Here is a 26891-nt window from a genome sequence, read left to right on the forward strand (position 1 = left end):
TGCTTGGTACTGATAATGAAGAAAGGCTGAAAGAGACACCCAGTGTCTCTAAAATAGTAAAACCCCACTATAAATTTAGCTCATACCGTCACATCTGCCAGCACTACTTTTCTCCATTTTCCTGTTGCAAATTGATGTAAGTGTGGAGTTTCACTATTACTGTTAACAATGCATGCTAATACCTAAAACCAGGAGCTAACTTTCACATGTATATTCTCACATACCTGATGTGTAATGTCTCTGTATATTACCAAAGAATGCTCAAACCAGATCAAAAGCATTTTAGAATCATGATCATATTTAAGGCAACATCCTTCAACTTTGCATTAAATCCAAAACAAGCAGCCATGCTTGTAAGTCCCTATCGTACCTTTAAAGGCATCTCTGAAATGGACAGAATCCAATGTTCAACTAAAATATTTCTAACTTCACTTGTCCTCAAAAACCGTAACTTAAGCTGGGCAAGGTGGCCCATGCCTTTATTCCCAGCCCTTGGGAGGCAGAGGCAGGCAGATTTCTGAGTTTGAGGCCAGCCTGGTCTACAGAGGGAGCTCCAAGACAGCCAAGGCTACACAGAGAAACCCTGCTTCAAAATACAAAACAAACAAAACCATAACATAAGCATTTAGCTCCTTTTAAGTCTTCTAACAGTCTTGAATGCCTTTGTTTTAGTTCAACACAGAATGAACAGGATGCTACAGAATGAAAACCATGGATTGACATTTTTTTAATTTATTGAATAATTCTTAGCTGGGAGAGGAAAGATCACAAGCTTGAACAAGAGTATAGAGAAAAGAACAATTAATTGCAAATTATTACAAAAGTAATTTCTGAAACATTTTTGAGCCACTGCTAAAACAAAACTCAAGTGCATCTTGAAGCTCCTATTTTGATAAATGAACATTAAATTACTCAAGAGCAAAAAGAGAAGTTACTATTACACATTATAAGACCATAATGCACTAATTGAGCAAACCCAAATAAATGGCCACCATTATTCAAAGTTGCTTCTACTATATATTCAGTAACTGAACAAGAATGCAGATTACTTTGAACACAGCACAAGTAACCAAAGGCAGCAAGAATCCAGCAACATATAAACCTGGCATTAAATAGTATTCAAATGGTACAACAAATTGAAATAAGAACTTGTAGAATGACAGTTCTAACTACATGAAAGGAATGTACAGATGGTCAAAATAAATAAATAAAGTGGCAAGAGTGACCAGCACCGCGCCTGCTTGTGAAGAGCAGGCACACAGTAAACAAGGGACGCCTACAGGGCTTGTGCTGCAAATGAGAAAAGCACACTGCACTTGAGTACAGCCCTTCTAATTCCCACAGACACTCTCTACTTCTTGTGTGCTGGTGACAGGCAGACAGGACTTTAAATGGAAAGCATTTGCCCTACCCATGTGTGGACTCTGCATATTTAAACTCTGTGTAAAGATTTCTCTGAAAAATTACAAAATAATACACTGATTAGAAACTGGTGACAGTAGTTGTGGAGAAATAGCAGGCAGCCGCATGGCTCTGGAATCCACTCTGGAGAACAGGCTCCACCACTGTCAAAGCTGCCAGCCATCAGTTATCTTTACTCTCTACACAGTGCATTTAATACACAGAACTCCCACCAGCAAGAGAAACCCTTTGCTAAGCACAAGTATAGTAGTATGAACTCAACTAATTCACATTAAGTATCTTCAGAGATAAACAAAGCGTTTCTCAAAGTACAAAGACACTCTATGTATTCACTGAAGGCTACTGTAACCTTAGCTTTACAACACAAGGAGCCAGCCCATCTCTATTGCCATTTCTCCCGTGGTCTTTTGGTGACATTCCTCTTGAGTGAATCAGGAAATAATTTCCAAAATCAACATTAATAACACATAAAATACAAATGTCATTTAAACTCAACTTAGGAAAAGATGGACATAAAACAAATGTGCTATTTTCGGTGTGAGATCAGTCCAGAAGCTCCTCGGCAGAGGTCTCTCACTTTCTTTCTGTCCATCACAATATGCCTTTAAAATTGGCAAACCAAGAACCAGCTCACTGCACATCACAGTTCTCACAGTTTCCAGTAAAATATATTAGGAGCAGCATGTACATAATGGCAGTATACAATGTTCCAATATAAATATGTCGAGATCTATACGGCGAAGCTACCTCAACAGAGATGCTCCAAAGACTGAACACACAAACAGATGGAGCGAGTCTGGGAAAACCACAGAATGCTTCAAAACAGCTTGCTTTACACTGCACATGGCCCATGGCACGGCTCTACATGCAAACACCTTCTACAGGGAAATGACCCACGCTTATGCTCACCCCGCCAATACTTCTAATGTTCCTGTGTTCCTGCACAGAGCTGACACAAGTGTGAGTCCTACTATTACCGTTACAACTCAGGCCAACACCTCTGACTGTTGTCACTAGGTAGCACTTAAATAAAGAACACTGGGCACAGTGAAGCTTCATCAAAATGACAAAGAAATAGGAACATAAGGGGAAGCTTGCCTCAAATGGATATATTATTAACATAAATAAGCCTAAGCAGTTTCCATTTTATAAAACCAACATTTCCACTTCAAAGTAATTTCAGCTCAGTTTTGCTGTTAATCTAACCAATACGTAAGTACAGTGTGATAGCTCCTTGTACAAGTAGAGTTATAAGTTCACAACTGCACCAAAGCACGCCTGCATTTCATTCCCTGCATTTCCCCACTCTGAAAAATACTTGAGAAAATTTTAGAAAAATGTGTATTTATGGCTGGCTCTGTGTCTCTATGTTAAACTGAGAAAAAGTAGAGTTTATAATGTAGTTTCAAAATACTTAAATTGTTTCTGGACTTAAAGTAAAGGTGAGGCTTTCTCTATAAAATATATTTCTCCACCATAATTACTAATTCAAATTAATGTAAGTGCCCTGGTAGGCACTATGTCTTCTACTCATTGCAGCTTCTAGAAAAGTCAGAGCTTGGGGGAGGGGCAGGGGGGTATGGGGGGAGGGGCGATAACAGAGCAAAATCAACAGTCTCACACACACACAAAATGATTTACCCTTGATTCCAGAATCCATTAGTGGAAGAAATGTGTGCAACACTGGCACACACATCATAGACACAACTGAGACAGAACCTCCTGGATCGTCTCACATCAACTTGCAATTTCTAAAACCACACAGTAAGGAATGTGGAGGCCAAAGATGATGTGAGGAAGCATTACCGCACAGTCAGGCCCAGTTCACTGGGGGAGGGGCACCTACTGCGCTAAAAGAAAGTTACCCCTGGGGAAGTGGGAAGTTTTGTTTCGTCTTCAAAAACCAAACACTGAAAATCATTATTAGGCTCCTTTGAGTGTATTTCCACATTAATTTTTAAATTTCCAATGTGTTTTACAACCTGAATTTTCATTTGTGGAATAAGTCAAAAAGACAAAATTCTTACTGCACAATATTTAGACATTTTATTTAATGTTAATGGTGGGTTTCTACCTAAGAAAACACTAAAGTAAAAGAGGATAATAAACTAGTGTGAAGGTTAAAGTTTATTCTTGCACACGTGCTCTCTCACACCTCTCCCCTACCCACTTCTCCTTCTCATTCCAGAATGACTGGCAGCATTAGCAAGTAGCATCACTTGATGGAAGGCTAGGGAAACTCACTTACTCATTTAGGTGTTCACAGAATCCTAAATCACTAATGAGTATGCTAACAAATTAAATGTCTGGGGAAACCTAGAAGTACCCATAGCTGAACTATGGAAATTAAACTGATTTGAATAAACAGTAAAAATTACAAACTTATCCAGAAATAAACAAACAACAAAATATCATCCTCCATTTTCTTTCTTGATGTCAGATGACTTATCATCAGATGCCACTTGTTTTCAAAGGAACAAAATCATCACTTGGGCCAGGCCAGCCGCCTCAGCCCTGTTTGCAGCAGCACTATGTGGATCCAAACAAATGCTGTCAGACAATGCCCCCAGCGTCAGGGTTAGATTCTCCTTCACAGACATTTCTTAGCATCATAACACAAACACATGTATAGAAGAATAAGTAAAGAGAATATTTTGAAAGATTACAAAAGTATGAACTATATACAGTGTGATGACAGAAAGCATTTAAAAGGCTTCTTACTTTCCTCTCAATTCAATTAAAATGTTAATATTCTGTATTTGAGTTTTATCCTAAACATAAGTCATCGGTTTCTTTACTTCCTAAAACAAACAATAAAATATACTGGTCTGGAGTTTGTTCTAGGCATTTTCCAAAAGCCAATCGAACAACGACTTGCATCTTCCCTCACTTGAAGTTTTTTCCAGCACTTCGTAGTATTTAAAGACAGCCTGAAGGACATCTCCCACTCTCCATCCTTTCTCTTTTAATTGTTTTGAAAGCTAAGAAAAAAAGATTAACACACATTAACATGCATCAAGAGAAAAACATGTTTAACAATGAGTTTTCATTTTTATCTCCAGACAAAACAGAACCTTGCTGTTGACAATGAAATACTTGTTCCGAGTTATAAGATCTCCCCTCAATCACCACCCCTGTACCCAAATTAAACATTTTCCTTTCTTGCCTGCCACAGAATGACACTTCAAGACTGTAGGAACAGAAAACAAACCCTGGCAGTGGACGGTCTGTGTGGGAGTGCAGAGCCAAACCGTCTACAGGAAATCCTTCACCTAACTAAATACATCTGCCACACCCTCAATTAGGAACATGAAATAATAACGACATTGTCAAGCTTAATAAAAGGATGTGAATTTTCTTTCCACAACATATAGTGTGGTTTGTATTCCGAAAAATTTTCTGGCCTCAACGGAAACATGGCTTTCTAAGTTAAGAAATGTAATGCTTCAACAAAAAAGCAAGCAAAAAAGTAAATAGGGGTTTAAACAAACTCTACCACAGCAAAACAGAACATGGCCTTACGTGTTTTTCTGTCAACTCAACTCTGTAAGAATTCTTAAGTTAGAAAAGATCTGTAAAATAAGTTCTGAAAAACTATTTTACTGCAGATGTCCTTTTCTTTAAACTGCTTTGAGATAAATTCATTCGCAATGGGTTTCTTTGATATATCAATGAACTGAAGACAACCACCATACAATCAATACTGGAAAGCTCTCTCCTCACACCAGAAGGAAGCCCTTTACATCAGAAGCAACTCTTCATCTTCCCAAACACCTTCAGATAAAGCACTCATGTACTTTGTGCCTTAAAGATCTGCCTACTTTGGGCATTTAATAGCAGGAGAATTGTGAACTCTGTGCATGGTCTTCTGCTTAGTGTAATGATCTTGAGGGTTTACCATGTGAAGCTCAGCTTACTGCCTTACTACTTTTACTAACAAAGTTCCTCTTCTATTCACTAGCTGATGGACAGGTAGGTAACTCTTTTTGTTTTGTTCTGGTTTGTTTGAGACAGGGTTTTACTATGTATCCCTAACTTTCCCAGAACTCCCTATTTAGTCCAGGGTGGCCTCAAACATACAGTAATCCTCCTGCCTCTTCCTCCAGAGTGCTGGGATTATAGCCATGGACATTTCTGCGCAGGGTTTTTGTGTAGACATATGTTTATCATGTCCCCCAAGTGCACACCACCGATCACTGGCATGCTGAATAACATGCTAATACTGTACTTGACATTTTGGGGATCTGTCAGATGCCACAACATCTTCATGATGAAGCCACAACAGCTTCATCATTTTAGATTCTCACTAAGAACTGTATGAAGGATACAGTGTCTCTACATCTTACCACAACTAGTATAACCCACAATTGATAGTCACCCTGCTGGGTGTAAAAGTGCAGTAGTTTTTAAATTGCATTTTCCTGATGGCTAGTAAGGTTGAACACCCTTTCATGCTTTTATTTTCCAAAGAAATGCAGTGTACTGGCTGGCTTTGTGTCAACTTGACAGAAACTAGAGCCATCAGAGAAGGAGACTCAGTTGAGAAATGCCTCCATTTTTTTTTTTTTTTTCAATAAGTCATCAACGGGGGAGAGCACAGCCTATGGTGGACCTGGGTTCTATAAGAAAGCAGGCTGAGCAAGCCAGGAGAAGCAAGCCATGAGCTGCAAACTAGTAAGTAGCACCCCTCCCTGGCTTCTGCATAAGCTCCTGCCTCCAGGTTCCTGCCCTGCTTGAGTTCCTGCCCTGACTTTCTTCAACAGTGAACAGCAATATAGAAGTATAGCCCAAATAAACCCTTTCCTCCCCAACTTACTTTTGGTAATGGTGCTGAAACATTACAGCAATAGAAATCCTACCTAAGACATGAAGTAATAACTCTTAGTCCTTTTTTTAAGTTAGACTATGTGCTAGGACTAAGAACTTTACCAGATACACAACTGCAAATATTTCCTTCTTATATGCATTGTCTTCTCACTTTGTTGACAGTGTCTTTCAGTGTAAGTCTTTAATCTAGCTTTTCTTTTACCACATATATAACTATGTTTATATCTTCTAGACATATAATCGTATGTCATCTTCCATTCATCCTTAAGGTAATACTGTTTGTTCTACTTAATTAATAGTGAAAATATCAAAATTAAATGTATGACCCACAAAGACATAAAGTATTTCTATTATTCTCATTACCACCAAACATAATCTGAACTTGCCTCTTAAATGTTTCATATATCCTCAGAAGTCCTGTTATATAATATATATAAATGTAATATCTATCTATATATAAAATAGTGGCCCTGTCCTAGTTAGACACGGTCTCTGAGGGTCATTATTTAAAATCAGCCATATTGTTAAAATAAGCCACAAGCATAATAAAACCTTGCCATCCACAACTGACCATTGCACTTGACTCAGTCAGGCAAAGATCCCCGGGTTACTTTACATGATGGTAAGGTCTCCTCTGACAGCCATCTGTCAACCCCGGCCAAGGCTTACCTTAGGCCTCAGTTCTAACAATTCCCTAACCCACATTTCCATTTGATAATTCATTTCTTGAGCATCTCTTCCAAGACTATTTTCTCTCCTACAAACAGAAGCCTCAAGCTAATAAACCCCAGTCTAAGTAAAAGTCAATGTCAGAATGTTCACATCCTTCAACAATATCGTCATAAATTCTGAACCAGTAAAAAAGAGCAACGTGGGTTTTCCTTTTCTGTCTTTATTGCTAGATCTACATTGGTTATTTACTGACTGTTCTACATTCTATGGTAAGATTAATATAAATTTTCGTAAGGAAAACCAAGGGAAGAACACTCTTAAAACTATAAGCTGAAAAATCCCTATTAACAGTATGCTTGACACATACTAAAAAACACTCAAGAAAAGTACCTTATCTAAGTTTTTATTAGTTTTTCATTATACCAGCATCCATTTGCATAAGGATGAGAAAGACCTCATTAATTGGGTACAACTGTAAAGAGACTAGCTGGTTCTTTTCTTAAGAATCCATTAGCTGTTTATTACTGACATCTAAATTTAGGGTTAGAGCATTAGATCAAGCACTTTCTTTTTACAGTATTATAATTAATCCTCACAAACCTGCAAGGTAAATCCTATATTCTCTAATCCCACAAGGCAACTAAGAAAACTAAGGCATTCACTGACTCATCTGTCCAAGGTTACACCTTCTGGACATCTGAACACCATCTGTGAGACTCCACAGCCTATATATTAATTTGTGCAATCAGCAAGCATTGTGCTAAACCAACAATGAGGTAAGATTATCACAGTGTTAATATTTCCTCACAACTGCACTAGAGGGGAGGTACTTACTAATATAAACTCCTTCTTCGAAGAGTCCTGGAAATAAAGTTCTTCAACTTCAGCCTCAGAGGCCACGAGCCACTGAAGAAGAACCCTTAGCTGAGGATCTACTGCTCCCGGCTCCAGGTCAATGTTCACAATTAGCAGCGTCTTCCCATTTTGTCGCAAATCTAACAGTAAATTTAAACAATATGAAGTGAATTTCATCAACTCAAGTTTCAAAACTCTGGTTTCAATTAAAAGATTCCAGCGAATGCTTTCCTTAATACTAAATAAAGCATTTCCTAAGGACAAAATAATGCTAACTCAAAGAAATAACGTTGACTATTTACTAATGAAACAATTGTAAAGTACTGTCTGAAGTGAATTTAAATGTAATACAAAAAGGCAGTGCTCTCAAGTTTATTTTCTTGTTAATGAGAATGATGCTTTCAACACAAAGGAGATATCCAAGCTGGCTGATGGAGCCTGTGAACCAACATCATGTTCAATACTCCTGCTTAAGGATGACTGAGTACAAGAAGTTAGGGTGTGCTAACAGTCCCCAAGCCAGTATGTACTAACGACAGAAATATTGATGGATTTCTTTGTTGTTGATGGACATCTTTCTGTTACAGTATATAAGGAACTCCAGACCACTACTAATCATTTTTAGAATTTGTGTTGGCCCTTTATTTTTAATGTGAAAATTTTGATCCTTGGTATTCTCATGTATTTTTCTTTTCTCTCCTTTTGTGCCAGTTAGTCTCAATCAAAAGTAGGTCTACTGTATGTTTTCTTTCATATGCAGAATCAACATTGAAAATTACTTATGTGTATATATGTACATATACACATACACATGTATGTTTGTGGGGGCCATGAAAGTAGATGGAAGACACCTGAGAGAAAAGGAAAAAAATCTTAAGGGTAAGGGAAGCAAGGGTAATGGGAGTCAAGTGACATGAGCAAATGGGAAGACTATGTGATGGGGAAGGACCAGCCAGAGAGCAGCACAGGAGAATGAGGAACAATGAGAGACAGGAATGAGTAAGAGGAAAGTATAATGATATACATCCAGAAAACATGAAATCCATCCATCACTTTGTATGCTAAACATCAAAAATTAATTTAGGAAATGGCTTGTATATCTATTTACTTTAAAAGAGGTCTGATATACTTTGGAACAAGACATAGTGTCTAAGGCCCTTAGAAAGCCCTGCAATATTTCTGGAGTTGGAAGCTAAGCCATTTAAGTTTCTCCACACTGCTAGGATTTCCTCACTTAGGACCTGCTGGTTGCCTGGCCTGATGAGAAACTTTAACAGAGATTAGGGCTAATACCTCCTAACCAAAACAAATAGAAAGAAAAAAAGGGAGGCTTAAAAAACAGATACCTGTTATTGTAGAAACTGCCTCATTTTTGAGGCTTTCTGTAAATCTAAACCAATCTATCTTCTAATTTATGGAACAAATTTAAAAGTTTGCTGTAACATTGTATATGAGAGATGCCTATCATGTCAAGAGCTCAGGAATGGCACAACTGTATATAATTAACTTCCTGGTTTCTACATATTAATAGAAAAAATTCTCATGCCTACTGATAAATTCTTTTAATGAATTATTTTATTTATATTAACTTATATCTCTTTTCTTAATCATTCTTCAGCAAAGGTAGTTAAGTAATAACTAGGTAATAACTAATAATAGTATCTAAGTAAAAACACGGCATGCATGTATACATGGATAGCCTTTGAAATAATGGTATTCATGAGAGTTACTAGGGAGAAATATATGACTTTTAAAGACCAACACATTAATGAGCAAAAGTAAACCAAACATTACCTAGAAAAAGCACTAATTCATTTATTTATTTTGATTTCTGACACAGTGTTTCTCTGTAGCTTTGGAGGCTACGCTGGAACCCAGGCTGGCCTCGATCTCACTGAGATCTGCCTGCCTTGCCTCCTGAGTGCAGGGATTAAAGGCATGTACCACCAGTGCCTGGGGCATCACTAACTCTAAAAATTATAATAAGGGCTGGAAAGATGACTTAGTAGTTAAGAGCACTGGCTGCTCTTGCAGAAAAGTCGTTTGACATTCAGTACTCACGTGGGTAGCTCTTAACTGTAACTCCAGTTCCAGGGGAACCTGATGCTCCCTTCTGACATACTACACAGATAGATGTAGACAAAACATCCATTTGCATAAAATAAAGACAGACCTTTAGAAGTATTTACATAGAATACTCTGGGTTAGTGGGATGGCACAGCTGAAGGCACTTGCTGCCAAGCCTGACAACCTGAGTTTGAATAGTAGGTTCCACATGGTAGAAGGAGAGAACAGACTCCATGTGAGATGCCTGAATAGGGGCATGTGTTCACAGGTATGCACACACATGCACATGCACTCACACAAAACAAATAAATGTAATATAAAATTTTTTACATAGCAGTAATTTTGAAACTGAGAGTTTCAGCTTAACAACTATTATGTAACTTCCCTGAACAAGAATACTGTGGATAAACTGGCTGAAAACTCAGGGGTTGTATCCTATATCTCAAGAAATTCTCTTTAACATTTTGTCAGTGTCTCAGTGTGCCTACATTTTTGGTGTGAGGGTACAGTTTTACTCCCAACATAGAAAACACTAAGCCATCCCTAACCCTCAGGTTTCCTATTTCTAAAGAAACAACAAAATTTCAAAATTCCATTGTTTTTTCCCTCTGAGTTGTACTCCACTGTGTAAATGTACCACATTTTCTCTATCCATTCTCTGGATGAGGGACATCTGGGCTGCTTCCAGTTTCTATTACAAATAGTGCTGCTATGAACATCGTTGAACAGATGTCTTGTTGTATGAATGTGCTTCTTTTGGGTATATGCCTAGGAGTAGAATTGCTGGATCTTGTGGTAGACTGATTCTCATTTTCTTGAGGAGTGGCCATACTGATTTCCAAAGTGGCTGTACAAGTTGGCACTCCCACCAGCAGTGGAGGAGTGTTCCTCTTTCTCCACATCCTCTCCAGCATAATCTGTCATAGGTGTTTTTGATTTTAGCCATTCTAACAGAAGATGGTATCTCAGAGTTGTTTTGATTTGCATTTCCCTGATGGCTAATGATGTTGAACACTTTCTTATGTGTCTTTCAGCCATTTCAGATTCCTCTATTGAGAATTGTCTATTTAGTTCTGTACCCCACTTTTTAACTGGATTATTTGGTGTTTTGGTGACTAACATCTTGAGTTCTTTGTTTGTTTTTTTCTTTTGGAAATCAGCCCTCTGTCAGATGTGGGATTGGTGAATATCTTTTCCCATTCTGTGGGCTGCCATTTTATCTTGTTGACTGTGTCCTTTGCCTTACAGAAGCTTCTCAGTTTCAGGAGGTCCCATTTATTGTCAATTTCAGTGTCTGTACTACTGGTGTTATGTTCAGGAAGCAATCTCCAGTACCAATTCATTCAAGGGTACTTCTCACTTTCTCTTCTAAGAGGTTCAGTGTGGCTGGATTCATGTTGAAGTCTTTGATCCATTTGGATCCATTTGTGCATGACAATAGATATGGATCAATCTGCAGTCTTCTACATGCCAGCATCCAGTTGTGCCAGCACCATGTGTTGAAGATGCTTTCAAATAGAAGAAACCATCCTCAGTGTGGTAACTCAATCACAAAAAGACAAACATGGTATGCACTCATTCATATATGGATTTTAGACATAGAGCAAAGGATTACCAGCCTACAATCCACACCACCAGAGAAGCTAGGAAACAAGGAGGACCCTAAGAGAGACATACATGGTCCCCAGAGAAAGGGAAAGGGACAAGATCTCCTGAGCTAATTGGGAGCATGGGGGAGGGGAGAGGGAGTTAGGAGAAAGAGAAGGAGAGAAGAGGAGGACATGAGAGAGCAGGAAGATTTAGTCAGGGGAAGAACAGAGGAGTGCAAGAAAAGAGATACCATAATAGAGGGAGCCATTATAGATTTAAAGAGAAATCTGGCACTAGAGAAATGTCCAGAGATCTACAAGATTGACCCTAACTAACAATCTAAGCAATAGTTCAGAAGTTACCTTATATAACCTTCTCCAATAATGAGATTGATTTATATCCTAGAGCCTTCATCCAGTAGCTGATGAAAGCAGAAGCAGACACCCACGGCTAAACACTGAGCTAACTCTGGAATCCAGTTGCAGAGAGCAGGGAGTGATGAGCAAAGGGGTCAAGACCAGGCTGGAGAAACCCACAGAAACAGCTGACCTGAACAAGGGGTTGCTCATGGACCCTAGACTGATAGCTGAGAAACCAGCATAGGACTGTTCCAGACCCCCTGAACAAGGATGTCAGTTAGGAGGCCTGAGCAATCTATGGGGCTTCTGGTAGGGGAACAGTATTTATCCCTAGTACACGAATGGACTTTAGGTGCCCACTCCACATAGAGAGATACTCTCTCAGCCTAGACACACTGGGGAGGGTCTAGGCCCTGCCCCAAATGATATGACAGACTTTGAGGAATCCCCCATGGAAGGCCTCACCCTTTCTGGGGAGCAAAAAGGGGATGGGATGGGAGTCAGTGAGGGGCAGAGGATGATGGGAGGGAGAGGGAACTGGGATTGACATGTAAAACAAGCTTGTTTCTAATTTAAATTTAAAAAAGGAAAAAAAACCAAAAATTCACTAGTTCAAAAATAATTATATTAAACAGTATTTTTAATTCAAATGTGCTGTTTTATAGAAAGTATTATCATTTTCACACTTTAAAAAAGATACGAGGAGGACATTCAAAAACTATCTAAATACAATGAAAACAGGTTTGGCGTGAATGAAGTCTCTAGGCTCACTTGGATATTTCAATATATGAATTAAGATGGTAAACCATGTTCAAAACTCCGTAGCCAATGATAGCCAGTGTTCACTAAAGGAAGGACTATTTCCTTCACATGTGTATGTGTGAGTACAGGATCAGAAATAGAAGAGGGAGGAGGGCAGTGGCATTTAAAGCGCCTTTCTGTGTTTACTTTTCAGCTCATCTAAGTTTGACAGAAATACTAAATGGTAAGGTACAGAAGTGACAGAGGCAAGTAACTAAGGGTGGACCTCCAAGTAGAATAACCTTCTGTTCCTGCTGGTTTCCTGCCTGCCTGCCCCTCCTCCGGCCACATTTCCCACTGACATGCTTCCCTGCCTGAAACTCTTTCCCTTTCTGCAAGCACTGTGTCACAGCTACAGGAAAAGTAATGTACAACTAATTACAGAGTCATAAATAATATGCTATAATTATAAATTATTTTTGTAAGGCGAATAAGGATTTTAGACTTAAGTTTGAAAAGAAAACATATCCTAGGGTGATTTGTGGTGTTTGATGGCAACAATCGAAAACCTATCTATACTCGGCATAAATACAAACCATAAGACTTACACAAACAAAGGTTTAGAGAAACAAACTGTGACTAACCTTCCGCACCATCCTCTTGATCGTCATCTCTATCGTCTGGTTCATCACTTTTCAAAGAAAACAACACAGGTAGTTAAAAAAAAAAAGATTAATTAGTAATGGATTAAAATCACTTCTCAGAATAGTATTAAGGAATGAAATGTTACAATATGACATGTGACATTTAGAAAGGAGAAAATGACAAAGGAAGCTTTGCTTCTCACATTATTTCATGTTAAAATCGGGATTGCACACAGTGCCTACAGAAGCCCTTCCTTATCATGACATTTAAAGCCAAGCTACTTCAAATGAAGGTGAAATATTCTAATTTGGTTTTAAGTAATATGCTATTTGAATATCATAGAATGTCATGAATAATGAAGTAGTACTGCTTCTACTAATGCCATTTAATATGTTTAAAACAATTTTTCTCTTATTATATATGAAATTAAACTATACAGGAAAATAAAACAAAAAAGAAAACAACAGAAATCCTGTAGGAAGCAAGCTCTTTTTAATGAAATCATTGATAGAATGAAAAATAGCAAGCAGAGCAATTCATGCAAACAGTCATACATTTTGCAATTAGATGTCAGTCATATTTTAGCCAGTTGAAATTTTCATTGTATGTAAATGTATTGAGCAGAATCATGTCAAAATTCAGGAGAAAAGCAGGTTGATACATATTGGCTCTCTTAAGAACATGACATCATGCATTAGTGGTGAAAGAAAGACTCATCAGTTTTTAAGTGTCTAAACTGGACCAACCTGTCTGATGTTGGAAAGGATAAATTGTCCTCATACAAATCTCCTTCTAAACCAAGACTGCTCCAGCTACTGCTGTTACCATTACTGCTGGAGGGAGAAAAGAACAGAGCTGAACTAGAAAACGAATAGTGAAGACTACCTGTGTTTCCTTGGGACAGCTTCTGTCCTAAAGCCGTCACAGTGGAGTAGAGCATCCACAAAGGAGACAAGAGACTGTCACTGCTATTCCATAAAGGATAGATAATTGACAGGGCTGCAGACTAGGGATTCCCCAGACCCCACACCCCAGAAACAAGTGTTTCTCTGTGTAGCCTGTCCTGTAATTTGCTCTGTAGACCAGGCTGGCCTTGAACTCACAGAGATCCACCTGCCTCTACTTTTAGAGTGCTGGGATTAAACACCTGTGCCATCATCGCGCTGGTTTAGTGATTCTTTGCATTGTCTCAAAACATCACAGAATTATTCTAAATTTACATTTGTTTTTGCAGATTAAGGCAACAGAATTTTTAGAATGACAAATGACGGCATGATAAAATTAATATGGCAAATCTTAGCAGGTAATTTATAAAAAAAAAAAAAAAAAAAACAAGAGCAAAAAAGGCAATACACTTTCCTAATCCTCAGTTTGGATAAAATTTAAAAAGGAAAGGGGACCTTAACAGAGATCTTCTGGGATTCCCAAGTAGTACAAAACAATGATTAAGGTGTGAGGGAGACTGTCTCAAACATTGCTTGCCTTCTGATTTTAAAGATCTTATTACATTGATATGCCAATTATCTTTATTTCTTACACTATACACAATAAGCAGATGGCAAACAGCACACATTTTCTTGAGAAGAAAGCTATAAGCAGGGCCACACACAGCTCTAACTTCTTCTATTCCCTAGACAAAAGAAGAAGGAAGCAACTGAATCTACAACTACAGCAAAGCATTGTTTGGAGGGGGAAAAAGTAACCATTTTCAAAAACAAAATTATAGTCCTTTTCTGATTAAAATTTTCAAGATGCAGCTTAAAAATTCTAATCATTCCTAATTATTAAGATAATTAGTAAGCACATTAGTTCGCAGTGATAAGCAGCTTTACTTCCCATTCTCAGCTAGTCAATCATAAGTTATCATCTATACAAACTTAAATTTTAATTCTTTAACATGAACTGACTTCTTGTACATCAGTAAATGTTGTCAAGGTAATCAAAGTCATGATTACCTAAAATTCTAAGAAGTTTCTAAGCATTCTCAAGTAATGACTTACCCATTTTCACTTTAACAGTACCAAACTTTTACAAATCACAATGCATTAAGGAATAAAAGTAAAACTAAGCCATCTTTTCAACATATATTCAAACAAATACAATTCTATTACAAAACCATAAAGACAACCAAAGTTTTACCATCAGTCTGTCATTAGCCAAACTAAAGCACAGAAAACACAGTAGCATAGGACAGACAACTATAAACAAAAAAGGGAGAGATTAATGATTTCAAACCCTATCTGCTTTAAGAAAATGATTTTCTAAACAAAGAAAAACACAAAATTAAAAGGATATTGGGTTTTTTTTGTTGTTGTTGTTGTTGTTTTTTCTGAGACAGGGTTTCTATGTGGCTTTGGAGGCTGTCCTGGAACTAGCTCTTGTAGACCAGGCTGGTCTCGAACTCACAGAGATCTACCTGCTTCTGCCTCCCGAGTGCTGGGATTAAAGGCAAGTGCCACCACCACCCAGCCAAAATTAAAATTCTTACCCATATTCTATTAGCAATAATTTTTCAATCTAGTTAGCAATAAAAATCCATCATTTAAGTATTAGATAAATATGAGAAGTAACAGCTAAGTAACAGAAAGAATAAATGCAAAATCTCTCTAGCTTCATCTTGCTCCTGTTTTTTCAAAGTGGTTCATATTTGAAGTCAGATATCTATAGAATACCACCTCCCTCTTAATGTGGGAAATTACCATTATGGAGCCAGGTAAAAATACAAGGGATTTTAATAGGGAAAAGCCTTACTTACAGAGCGACCTAGCCAGCCGGCGGGCAGCAGTCTGTACAGCAAGCCGAAAGCGAAACCGAAAGCAGAAACCCACCACCTGAATGTCCCTTGACCACGCCTAAGCAGGCGTGGCTACAGCATCCCCTACACCCTCTAGCTAACAGACATTTCATCTAAGCAAAACACTTCCAATGGAAGGGGTTACTGTTGAATGATTGATTTTACTAGAGCCACACAAGCAAACCAGAAAGCATGAGCTATCACCTTACCTTGAGCCAATGTGAAAATATTAAGTAAAGCCTTAGTGGACTTCCTATGCTATTCCTGAACCACTGTGCTGCTGACACTTTTTTTTCTTTTCTCTTTTCATAGCTTGTTTCTAGAGCAGGTATACTCTCAAGGCAGTGGTAGTTAAAATACTGAGATTCTTTATTATAGCTTTGACTCCATTCATGACTATTACATATTCTGATACAAAAATTACCTCAAGAACTGTCCAATGGCCTCTTCTCTCATCTAAACATAAATTTTGTATGTGTGATATGTTGGGAACTGAACCTAAACATTGCAAATGTAGGCAAGTGCTCTACCACTGAGCTATAATCTCACAACTCTAAACTGGATTTTGTTTGAGACAGGGTCTTGCTAAATTGCCTAGATGTGGTGATACATTATTTATAATCTAATAAAGGTGCTGAATATCAGAAAAGCAAAGCAGCCAAGCCAGTAGCTCTTACCTCTACCTCACACTGAAATGGGTGATCTTGTCTCCACAAATCCCCAGAGTGCAATGTTCCCTGTCTGGAGACTGAATCTCACATGAGACCCTTTGCTTCTTCCTTTTATATCTCTCTAGTGCTGGGATTAAAGACGTGAGCTGTCACTCTTTTTAGACTGATTCACTCTTGCATAGCCCTGGGTGGCCTTGGACTCACAGAGATCCATCTGCCTCTGTCTCCTGCATCCTGGGATTAAAGGTGTGTGCCACCACCACCACTTCTCCTCTATGGCTAGCTAGTATGGCTGCTGGGATTAAAGGTGTGTATCACCACTACCTGGCTCTACGGCTATGGCTAGCTTTGCACTTTGATCCCCAGGCAATTTTTACTAAATCATAAATAATATATCACCACAATCCCCCTTTTTTGTCTAATACAAAAAAGACTACAACTAACATAAGAAAATAAGTACAATAATTATATTATCACCATACCCAGACTAGCCATGAACTTATAATCCTCCTCCCTCAGCCTCCAAAGGGTTACAGACATAAAACAACACATTTGCCTCTAATATATAACTTCTTAAAAAAAAAAAAAAGTCACAAGCAATTCAAAAGGCACAAGAAATTCACATATACAAGCTAATTGCACATACTTCTTTAACCTTTGTTAAAGTCTAATTTTTAAAATTGTTGATCTTTACTAAACTTCCTATTTGGAGTGAAAGTTCAAGGTATTCACTGCCCACCTTGATCTCTGTACCTGAATGAACAGGAAGGAAAGGTATGTAACCTGTACTGTGCTGAAATCACTGCAGTGCTTATCAAGGACACAGCCTTCCAGGACCCTGCCTGGCCCTATGAGGCAATTTCTGGAGGCAGGGCTCTGGAAACCTGTATTCAACAAGCACACTATCAACCCAGGATGAGACCCAGGAGCTGCTTTCTTGTCCAAATTTTAACACTATGTAGCATCACTAATTCATACTGACAGTGGACAAGTGAAACACGAATCTTTTTCTTACCAAATACTCTCAGGCCAGATGTGCTCCCTTTCTGAGTTCACATAATTAATTTCTGCACCTAAATGCTTTTGCTCATACTAGGTATAAATTAGTAATGAGGCTGTCATTTCAGCCTTGTTTCTGAGTCATCCATACTACACATAAACTAATGCTACAGGCAGAATGATGGTTAGAGCCCAGTAAATGCTTCCCCTCATATCAAATCAGTTAACTCTCTAAGTTACTCAGCTCTTTACAAATCCTCCTAAGGCCATTGGCTTCTCCCCAGTTTAACTGATGTGGAGATTTCCCAGACAGCAGTGTCGAGCTCTGCTGAGGTCTCAGAAGTTTGTTCTTCTTAAAGAAGAGAAGGAATTTAAATGTTAATATAGCATTCCAGACAGGGCAGATCAACCTTGCTCTACTGTACCCATCTTAAAAACTACTACTTGTACCTACATTGTAAATATTGATGATTCCCATTGCGTAAGAAATACAATAACTAAGAAAAAGTAAAAAAACAAAACAAAAACAAAAAAAAACAAAAACAACTGTGTATCCACCTTGAAAACAAACCCTAAGTTTTAGGCTAAGCTGGTGTGGTGTGCTCTAACAGGCCAGCAGTTACCGCCTTTCCTTCTGCCACCCTAACCTCTCCTCCAACTTCAAGCTGTCTTCCTTCCCTTCCCAGCAAGCATATTCAAGGGTTTCTATCAACAGGAACCTCACAGGGTCCTTTCCACTCACACCTCGTGTAGAAGCATGCTGAGAGCCTCTCCTCCCTAGGATTCAACTAAGGATGTTACTTACTGCTGCAATTACTGCTTCAGTTAATGTGGGTAAAAACTTTATAGGAATTCTTAAGCTAAGAAGGAATGCCTTTAGGCAGAGGTGAGACTATAAGAAACAATTACATCATAATAAAGTATTTCAAAGATGACTGTTATAAACAAAGTTAGCCAAGAAAATTTACATATGAAGTAAATGTCTTCTGGTATATAAAACTCTTATTTTACCACAGATTCAATTTTTGTATTTTCGATCTAAGAAGCTACATAAAGAATCACTGTTTTGTTCCTAGCAGAACAAATCTAAAGACCCTTTCTTCCCACCCCTAAAGATACTATTTATTTTAGCTTACATCAAGAAAACTATGGGGCTATTTTGATGCCTTTACGGCTACCTACCTGTCCTTTTTCTCACTCACTAATGAAAGAAGGTATGCTCTTTAAAGTGATAAATTATACTCCTAAAGCACCTTAAGATGCAAATAAATTCAGTATCTACAATATTTTTTCAAGTCAGCTTTCAGCACACCCAAAGAACATCAGCTCTGCTCCCAATGTACTTAATACATGACAAAACCATCTAGAAGCCAGGCACAGCAATACAAGCCTCAAGCCTATAATTGAGCCCAAGAGGCTGAGGGAGAAACTTAACTTCAAGACCAGCCTGAGCTACACCAGACGAACCATCCCCTCAAAAAGAATTAAAATAAATTCAAACAAAAAGGCACACTGGAATAATAAAAATAATGTTAGAAGTATGAGCAGATTGCCAGGTTGAGCATTTCAAATAATAATGTAATAATAATAATAATAATAATAATAATAATAATATAAATGAAATCCTTTATAACATAATTAATTATAAAATCAGAGTTACCTTTCACTGAGATGATGAAAACTGCTGCTTTCATCTTGATGGTCATCCTCAAAACTTAAGTTGGACCAGCTACCAGTACTGTCCTCACCAACACTCAGATTCAGCTGCTGGCTGCCAAGTGATTCAGTTGACTGAAAATCTTCTATTTCTTTTGGACTAAGAAAATAGCACATGGTGGTAATTTTAAAAATAATTGAAGCATCACAGGAAATAAAATGATCCCATGAACACTTCACTGTATCTGCAAATAATGAGACTGAAGAACAGCACAGCAAGAACCACATCTGCTACGTGGAGATGTCCTTATGTATTGTTTATCTACACTCTATCTAAAGAAAGCATGCCTTCCTACAAGGTCTACACATCAGTGGCCCTGTAAAAATATAGCACCTTTATTTGCATCTGAAGGAGCCTCCTTCTGGCAGTTTGAAATTCTAGTGGTGTCAACCAAACCTACATTCAAACTAGACAAATCTCTTCAAACATGAATCAGAAACATCTTTCTTAGCAGGAAATGATGGCACAGGCCTTTAATCCCAGCACTTGGGAAGTAGAGACAACGGATCTCTGTGAGTTCAAGGCCAGCCTGGTCTACATAGTTCTAAGAGAGCCCAGGCTTATCCTTAAAAAAAAAATAATTCTTGTATTTCTTTGGTTGTGAGCCTTGCCTTTAACAGCCAAGCCATCCCTCCAGCCCAATTCTTTTATTATTTTTTAATGAAGGGACATTTATATCTTTATGACACAGTCAAAAAATAAAGCTCATTTAAAGCAACTATACTACTTGGCCCATCTGTATGTATGTATAAGTATACATGTACATACATATACATACATGTACACTATTTCAACATATTTCTAAACAGTGATGCTCTAAGCATGAAGAGAAAAAACTATCAGTTTTTGGATCAAAGCCTTCCTTTGGCTTCAAAGCAATCATGATGTATAGGCCCCTCATATTGCCCACTTTCTCACCTACACTCCCCAAGTCACTCAACAGCAACACAAGCTCTCTGTGTCACACACATGCATTCCCACCCCTCTGCCTGGATCCCAGCACCTCCAGATTCCCAATCATTTATTCTATCTTCACTTTTGGTTCTTGGCTTAAGTGTTACTCCATTAGTTTTGTTTCTCTGCTATCCAATTCAAAAATGCAAGCCAGCCCCAACAGTTCTTGCTCACCTCTGCTAACAATACTCCCTTTTTTAAAATTATTTCTTTTAAATTATAATTACATCACTCTCCTCTTCCCCTTTTCTCCCTCTAACCCCTCCCATATAACCCCCCTTGTTCTCTTTAAAATTCATGACCATTTTTTTCATTTATTGTTGTCACATACATATGTATATGGAAAGACATATATATTCCTAAATACAGAAATTCAGCCTGCTTAGGCTTACATACTATTGCTGTATATTTCAGGGATGACATTTAGTACTGGACAAGCACTTGGTGTGCTCTTCCCTAGGAAGCCTGTGTCCCCCACTCCCAGAGTTCACGCAGTTGTCTGTGTAGGGCTGAGGTCTCATAGGCTTTTGTGTGTCCACATTAGCATGTCCCCTGTTGTCCTGTTCAGCTCATGTATCTGCTGTTTGTCTTATTCTACTATAATATTAAGCTCTTGGAGAACACACATTTTTTTTTTTTTTTGCCTGTTTCCATTTCTTTTATATCCCTAAAACCTAAAATCAGCCCTGAGCTGCCCCTGCCCTCCCCACTTTTTAGGCAATTCTCACTTTTTATTTAAGACATAACAACTCAGTTAAACTCGATATTCCAAACATAGTCATCCTATGCCACAACTTTATTTTTATTTAACATTTACCTACCAATTCTTTTTCTTTCTTTTTTTTTTTTTTTTTAAAGAAAATGGTCCACAGGAGGGGGTTAAAAGGAGGGTTTGTAATGATTGCTAGGTAACTGGGCTCACAGTAATTGAAAATAAAGTCTAGATATATTATGTTCTAAAACTCCTCTACAGTATGCTTTCCTATTTGATATTCATATAGCACCCGGGTGAGCATTATGGGTTTGTTACATTCTACTATATATTCTACTAGTATGATTACTTGCATTAATCATACATTTATGAGAAAAGCGACATTAGTGAAACCATTCAGTTAATATCTTAGCAAATAATCTATTTGAGTCAATCATTCTTCAACCTTAAATCATGTTAACTTTACAAAATGTGAAGCAGAACTCCATATAACTGCATGGACTTTGAACTGTACTTAGGGAAGACTGGCACAAATGCTATAAGAGACACAGGAACAGAAGTACAAAGGAAGAGTCTGTGAAAAAATCAGCCTGGATAAACCACAAACTTACAGGAAGAACTCAAGGCTTATTATCGACCAGGTCTAAAGAAGAAAATGAATATTCTGAAGAATGAATAGCAAAGTTATTTGCTAGGTCCTAGACTGTGGGCTTAGGAACTTCCACCTAGGCTCCTCTGAAGATGTTATCATAGGGGAGAAAGAATAAAAATAGTCCAAGACTACATATACAAAGCTGCTTCAACCACAGAACAGACTTTAATCTCAGAGTAGTCAATATTACTAGTTTAAAATCTGTGAATAAAGTTCACCAGTTTCTTTAATTTTACCTGTGTCTTAGTTCTGTGAAATTGAGGTCACTGTTCTCTAACTCTCATCTTCCAGCCCTGTAAATGGATGATAATGTCCCTCAAAAGGGATTGGGAAACAAATATTTCATGTGAAAACCATGCACAGGATATGAAGCCATACACACAAAAAAAGTTAACTTTTCATTTTCATTTCACAAGATCCCAAAGAGAATTTGAAACGTACCTGCTAACAACATGCTCAGCATTTGTCACAGCTGATGTCATGATTTCTGTGGTAAGGCTCTCAGCAAAGCTAATGCCATCTTGTCCAATTCCACTATCGGCTGCCAGACTGGTATTGCTCAGCTCTCTCTCTGCTTTTTCAATAGCTTCAGCAACTATTTTCTCTGCAAGCACTGCCCTTTTATCAAGATTAACATGAATTTGAGGCACATCAAGATGAAAAATTCTCGATTTCTGGTGGATACTACCAAGTTTTGGATGTGAACCTGGCTTAGCACTAGCACATACACTCTGTTTTAAAGGGGGCTGGGAGGGACTTCTGGCACAACCATGGCGTTCCTTAAGGTCACAGTATCTACAAGTTCCATTCATGAGTGGTGACAATTTTTCGGCATAAGTGATTCTATCTGCTGATGCTGTGGTCTCTGGAATGTGGAAAACTGTAGGTCCTAAACTTAGCTCTAAAGTGTCATCCACTACTTTACTAGCATACTGTTCTAAAGCTTGAGCATTCTCTCCACGACTATGTCCACTTAAGGTGCCTGTATTCTGGCAGAATCCATGGTTTTGTAAAGGCTGATGAGACTTTGAAAATTCTGGTTCAATAATACCCTCACCCTTGTCAATACATCCAGATTTTTCACGAAGACAAGAATCTGTTGAGGGCTGTGGCAAGTCAACTGTAGGTGCTGTCAGCTGTTTCTTAACATCTCTTGTTATGATGCTAGCAAGAGAGGCTGAAAAGCTGTGCAGTTCAGAGAGTTCATTTCCACATGGATCCCGTGTCCTTTCACAAGGTTGGTAGTTACAAAGATGGCTGCCATTTCTTCTTCTTTGTCTTTTATCTACTTCCTGACAATGCTCTTTATTTGAGGTCAACAGTTCCTTGCTTATTTTCACATCAGAGCTGTGCAAAGGGAACATTTTTGAACTGCACTTCCTTTTTACTGTCTTAGCTGCTTCTTGCACTCCAGACTTGACAGATCGATAGGCCAGTCTACTGGCATACTGGTCCATGAGTAGTTCACCATTGCCACCTTCCTGTTTCAGCACTTGGATAACATGACCTGCATACTCATCAGTCACACTTTCACAACTGGGATACCTGTATGTCAGACCTGGCACACAACTTGGTAATGAAAGAACAAACGGGTCTATTTCTCTTGGATACGCAACATCCTCCATATCCAGCTTCTCTTCTGCTCTATCACGGTCAACATCAACATGACAATTGCTCTTCTCCTGCCTGAAAAGCATACAACTTCTAGCGTTTGCAATTTTCTCGGCCTCTGCAATGACATCAGCTGCCAAAACACTTGCAAAACTGCATGTCTGCATGTTTGCATCAGAATGATTTAAAGAAGCAGACAACACACTTCTTTGACTCTGCACATTCAAGTGAGGATTCTGAGCCTTGGATTCTTGAGTGATTTCATGATCTAACTGGGAGGCTGCCATTTCAGTTGCAAGAGAAATGATGTGGGTAGCTAATGCTTCTGCAAAGTGTACTTTCTTTCCTGAGCACTCTGACTTCACATCCATTTCTGGGTGCTCTTCACCTTCACTGCTGTCAACTTCTTCTGAAAGAGATCGCATAAGCTTCAACATGAACTCTTCTTTTTCTATAGGATTTTGTTCATTCTCAGACAAACTGCCAGCAGAGGAGTTGTGAGGTGTAGAAGGTGGTGTTGCAGGTGCAAATTCTTTGGCTAACTCCCCCTTGAGCTTTTTGGTTAACTTTTTTATGTCCCATTCAGAACTAGTCTGGGATGGTACTAAAGGAGTTGATGGAGGAGTATCAGGTATTACATTTCTGTCTCTGATTTTCTGTTTGTCTTCTACATGCAAACCATCTACACAGGTGAGCACTGCAGATGATAAAGCATGTGAGTGACGGAAAGAGCTTTCCAGCCCAAAAGACAAGGGTTCAAGTGTAGTATTATTCAAATTATGCCTTTTCACTGGTTTATCCTTCACAAGTTCCTTCAAGTCAGATTTCTGACTTGACATCATTGAGCAAGGTGGCAGTGACTCTAAAGAAAATCCAAACCCCACAGAATCTTTACATTCTGGAACACAATGCTTTCCGGCCAAGAGTGAACAGTGAGGTAAGTGATCTGTAAAGCCAAGAAATTTGGGAGATTCCTCCAAGATCAACTGAGATTCTTCCCCAAGAATAGGCACAAGTTCCGTACTAACTGTTTTGTTATCTATATTTGGAAGCATTGATTTGCTTTTATCCAGGGAATGTTTAATAATTGACTTAGATAACTGCTCAGCAAACATGTCCTTACTGCTAGCTTTGCTCTGTTGTGGTGCTACTTGGTCACAAATGGAAGGAGGACAGACTTTTTCCTTTGTTTTAGTTAAATAATCTGAATGTGCATCAACAGTTTTTGTAGTTTTGAAGGTTGTCATGGACTCTAAGGTTTCACTGACTATTGAATGTACCATTGCTGCCGAAAAGTTGCTAATAATCATAGAGCCACTAGTTATTTTTGAAGGACTCTGTATGTCAGTATCACCGTTGGTAGGTTTGAAGTCATTCTGGTTACATGGATTGAGTTCTGATGGTAGAACAATGTCTCTGAGACAATCCACTTCCTCTTCACTGCTTTCTGTGGTGATGTGCTCTTGGGTAGAACCATCATTTGCTTTACTATGCTCAGATGATGGATGAGACCTAGACTGATACAAAGTAGATGAAATATGATACGGGAGAAGAGCACTACCTGCCAAAGGTACTGGTATGGAAGTGACAATTCCAGAAGTACAAAACAAGGCCTGCTGCACTGTATATTCCTTCTTATGTTCCTGCACTGGCTTTGTCATAATTGCTTGACTGCTGAAGGATGAGGAAAATGTGAAGGTCTGTGTAGGCAGCACTCCACTTTCTGCACTCGCATAATTAACATTACCCATTGAAACATTAACTGCTGCCTTTGTTGTGAAGGTCACATCAGTCTGTGACAGCTCTATGAATGCTTCTTGTATTACAGATTCAGACAAATCTTTGGCATATGACTTCACGACTTTGTCTTCAAAGTCAAATGATGGACACTTTGATGCAGGTGTTGGAGGACATGAAAACTGACACACTTCCATGATGCCTTCAAAAACAAGCTCTTCTGCAAGGTCCGCGGCAAACCTAGCAACTGTGTTTGTAAACATCTGCTTTTTCACGTACTGCAAATCTTTCAAGGCATTTGATAAGGCTTCACTAACCAAAAGACTTGCCAGGCTACCAATGGCTCGTTCTTTCAGTGAAAATGCACACTGCCTTCTAAGTTCGTTAAATGCCATCTGAAAAACAGATGATGTCAATTTGACAGCAAAGTGGCACAATGCATTGGTACATGAGGAAACTCCTTTCTGTAAGTCTTTAAATGCATTGCCAAAACTTCTTCCTACAAGATCTGCTGCAAACTTCTGAACGCTGTCTGTAATCACTGAAGATTTGTTTTTATATTTACTTTTTTGATCAGAGTTCCCGTGCTTAAAAGCGACAGGATAATCTTCTCCCCTTTTAATACTATTAGTATCAGACATTGCATTTACACACTGAGTATGAAGAACTGAGCCTAGTACTTCATGTGAAAGATTATTTGCATAATCTTCATAAGTGCAATAAATAGGATCCTGGTTTTCATAGCTCCTATCTCTACCAATATCTGTTTGGCAAAAACATTCAGCAGGAGTACAGCTTCCAGGAGGACTAAAAGCAGAGGCTCGAATAGGGCTAAACAAGCCACTGTCTTCTGATGCCATCACTGGACGAGGGGAATCTGGAGCATCACACAGGTGTCCATATGGAGACTCGGGTTTTCGTGGAGTTGGCTTTCTAACATTAGCTGGAAGAGCTGGACGCTCAAACTTGAATTTCTGAGGATTCATACAAGATTTTTCATGTTTGTGCCCAATCTTCTGCAATGACTTCTCTATATCAGGATCTTTCATAAATGGACAAGAAGTCTCTAAAGTTTGCTCTAGTTCATCAAACTGATCAAAGCTATCAAAAAACTCACTCACTTCTGAGTCTGAATCCTCTATATCATCTTTTGTCACAGGGATTTCAGGCAGTTCAAGTTTTGCTTTTAAACTTTTTTGGTATCCCTCTTCATCCAAAAAAATTACAGGACTTGGGCTTGAGCACTCAGACTCTGAGGAGTGGGCAGGAGAAGAAGGAAAGAGTATCTCCTGTGTGTCCCTGCCTTTATCTGAAGCACTGGGTGACCTGTAGAGACTCCTTTGGGTCCAGGGTTCTGAAACTGATGTTGTAACTGATGTTTTCACAGAAGATGCTTCTTTGCGTCCCAGAGCATGTACTGAAGATGAAGGCTTAGCCAATGACTTCTGTGGTCCATAACTGACCAGTACTTTAAAATCATGGGTTTCTAAATGGAGACCAGAAGTAGTCTGAGAGGCAGCATCACAGCGGTTCCTTAGTGTAGCAATATTTATTTCTAAGGGAAAAGTATAAAAATCTTCCATTAGTCTACAAAACTTGTTTTAAAAAATTGATATTAAACATAAAATACTTACATCACAAATGTTTCCTAATCTATAGTATTTAACAAAAATTTCATACCCAGTAATATTCAGGAGCAAATGCACCTTTTAATAAAACAATCCCATTTTACCCTGTCTTCAGATACATGACCTATGGAATGCTCAGCACATTGCCATTTATTTTTGAAAAAATAGTAGTTACTGCCAGCTGTTTTGACATTTGAACACAGCAAAGTTCCAGATACTAGGTTATCAAATAAATAAG

At 38.4% G+C, this 26891-nt stretch overlaps 1 protein-coding gene across 6 annotated transcripts in view; it reads right to left on the bottom strand.

The window, feature by feature from the left end:
- Positions 1 to 703: 703 nt before the first annotated feature.
- Akap11 (A-kinase anchoring protein 11) overlaps positions 704 to 26891 on the bottom strand; it is a 53187-nt gene continuing 26999 nt past the window's right edge. For 3 of the 6 annotated variants that reach the window (XM_027390082.2, XM_027390085.2, XM_027390083.2), the window contains 6 exons: positions 22119 to 26580; positions 19303 to 19458; positions 13925 to 14011; positions 13178 to 13224; positions 7756 to 7916; positions 704 to 4403 (listed from right to left, as the gene is read on the bottom strand). In XM_027390082.2, coding sequence (XP_027245883.1) covers positions 4263 to 4403; positions 7756 to 7916; positions 13178 to 13224; positions 13925 to 14011; positions 19303 to 19458; positions 22119 to 26580 — 5054 coding nt within the window. In that variant the 3' untranslated portion in view covers positions 704 to 4262. Of the gene's footprint in view, positions 4404 to 7755; positions 7917 to 13177; positions 13225 to 13924; positions 14012 to 19302; positions 19459 to 20576; positions 21971 to 22118; positions 26581 to 26891 lie in introns of those variants that run through there. The other 3 variants (XM_027390084.2, XM_027390086.2, XM_027390087.2) reach the window with 3 other exon arrangements.

Source organism: Cricetulus griseus, assembly GCF_003668045.3.
Source record: "Cricetulus griseus strain 17A/GY chromosome 1 unlocalized genomic scaffold, alternate assembly CriGri-PICRH-1.0 chr1_1, whole genome shotgun sequence".
NCBI classification, from domain to species: Eukaryota; Metazoa; Chordata; class Mammalia; order Rodentia; family Cricetidae; genus Cricetulus; species Cricetulus griseus.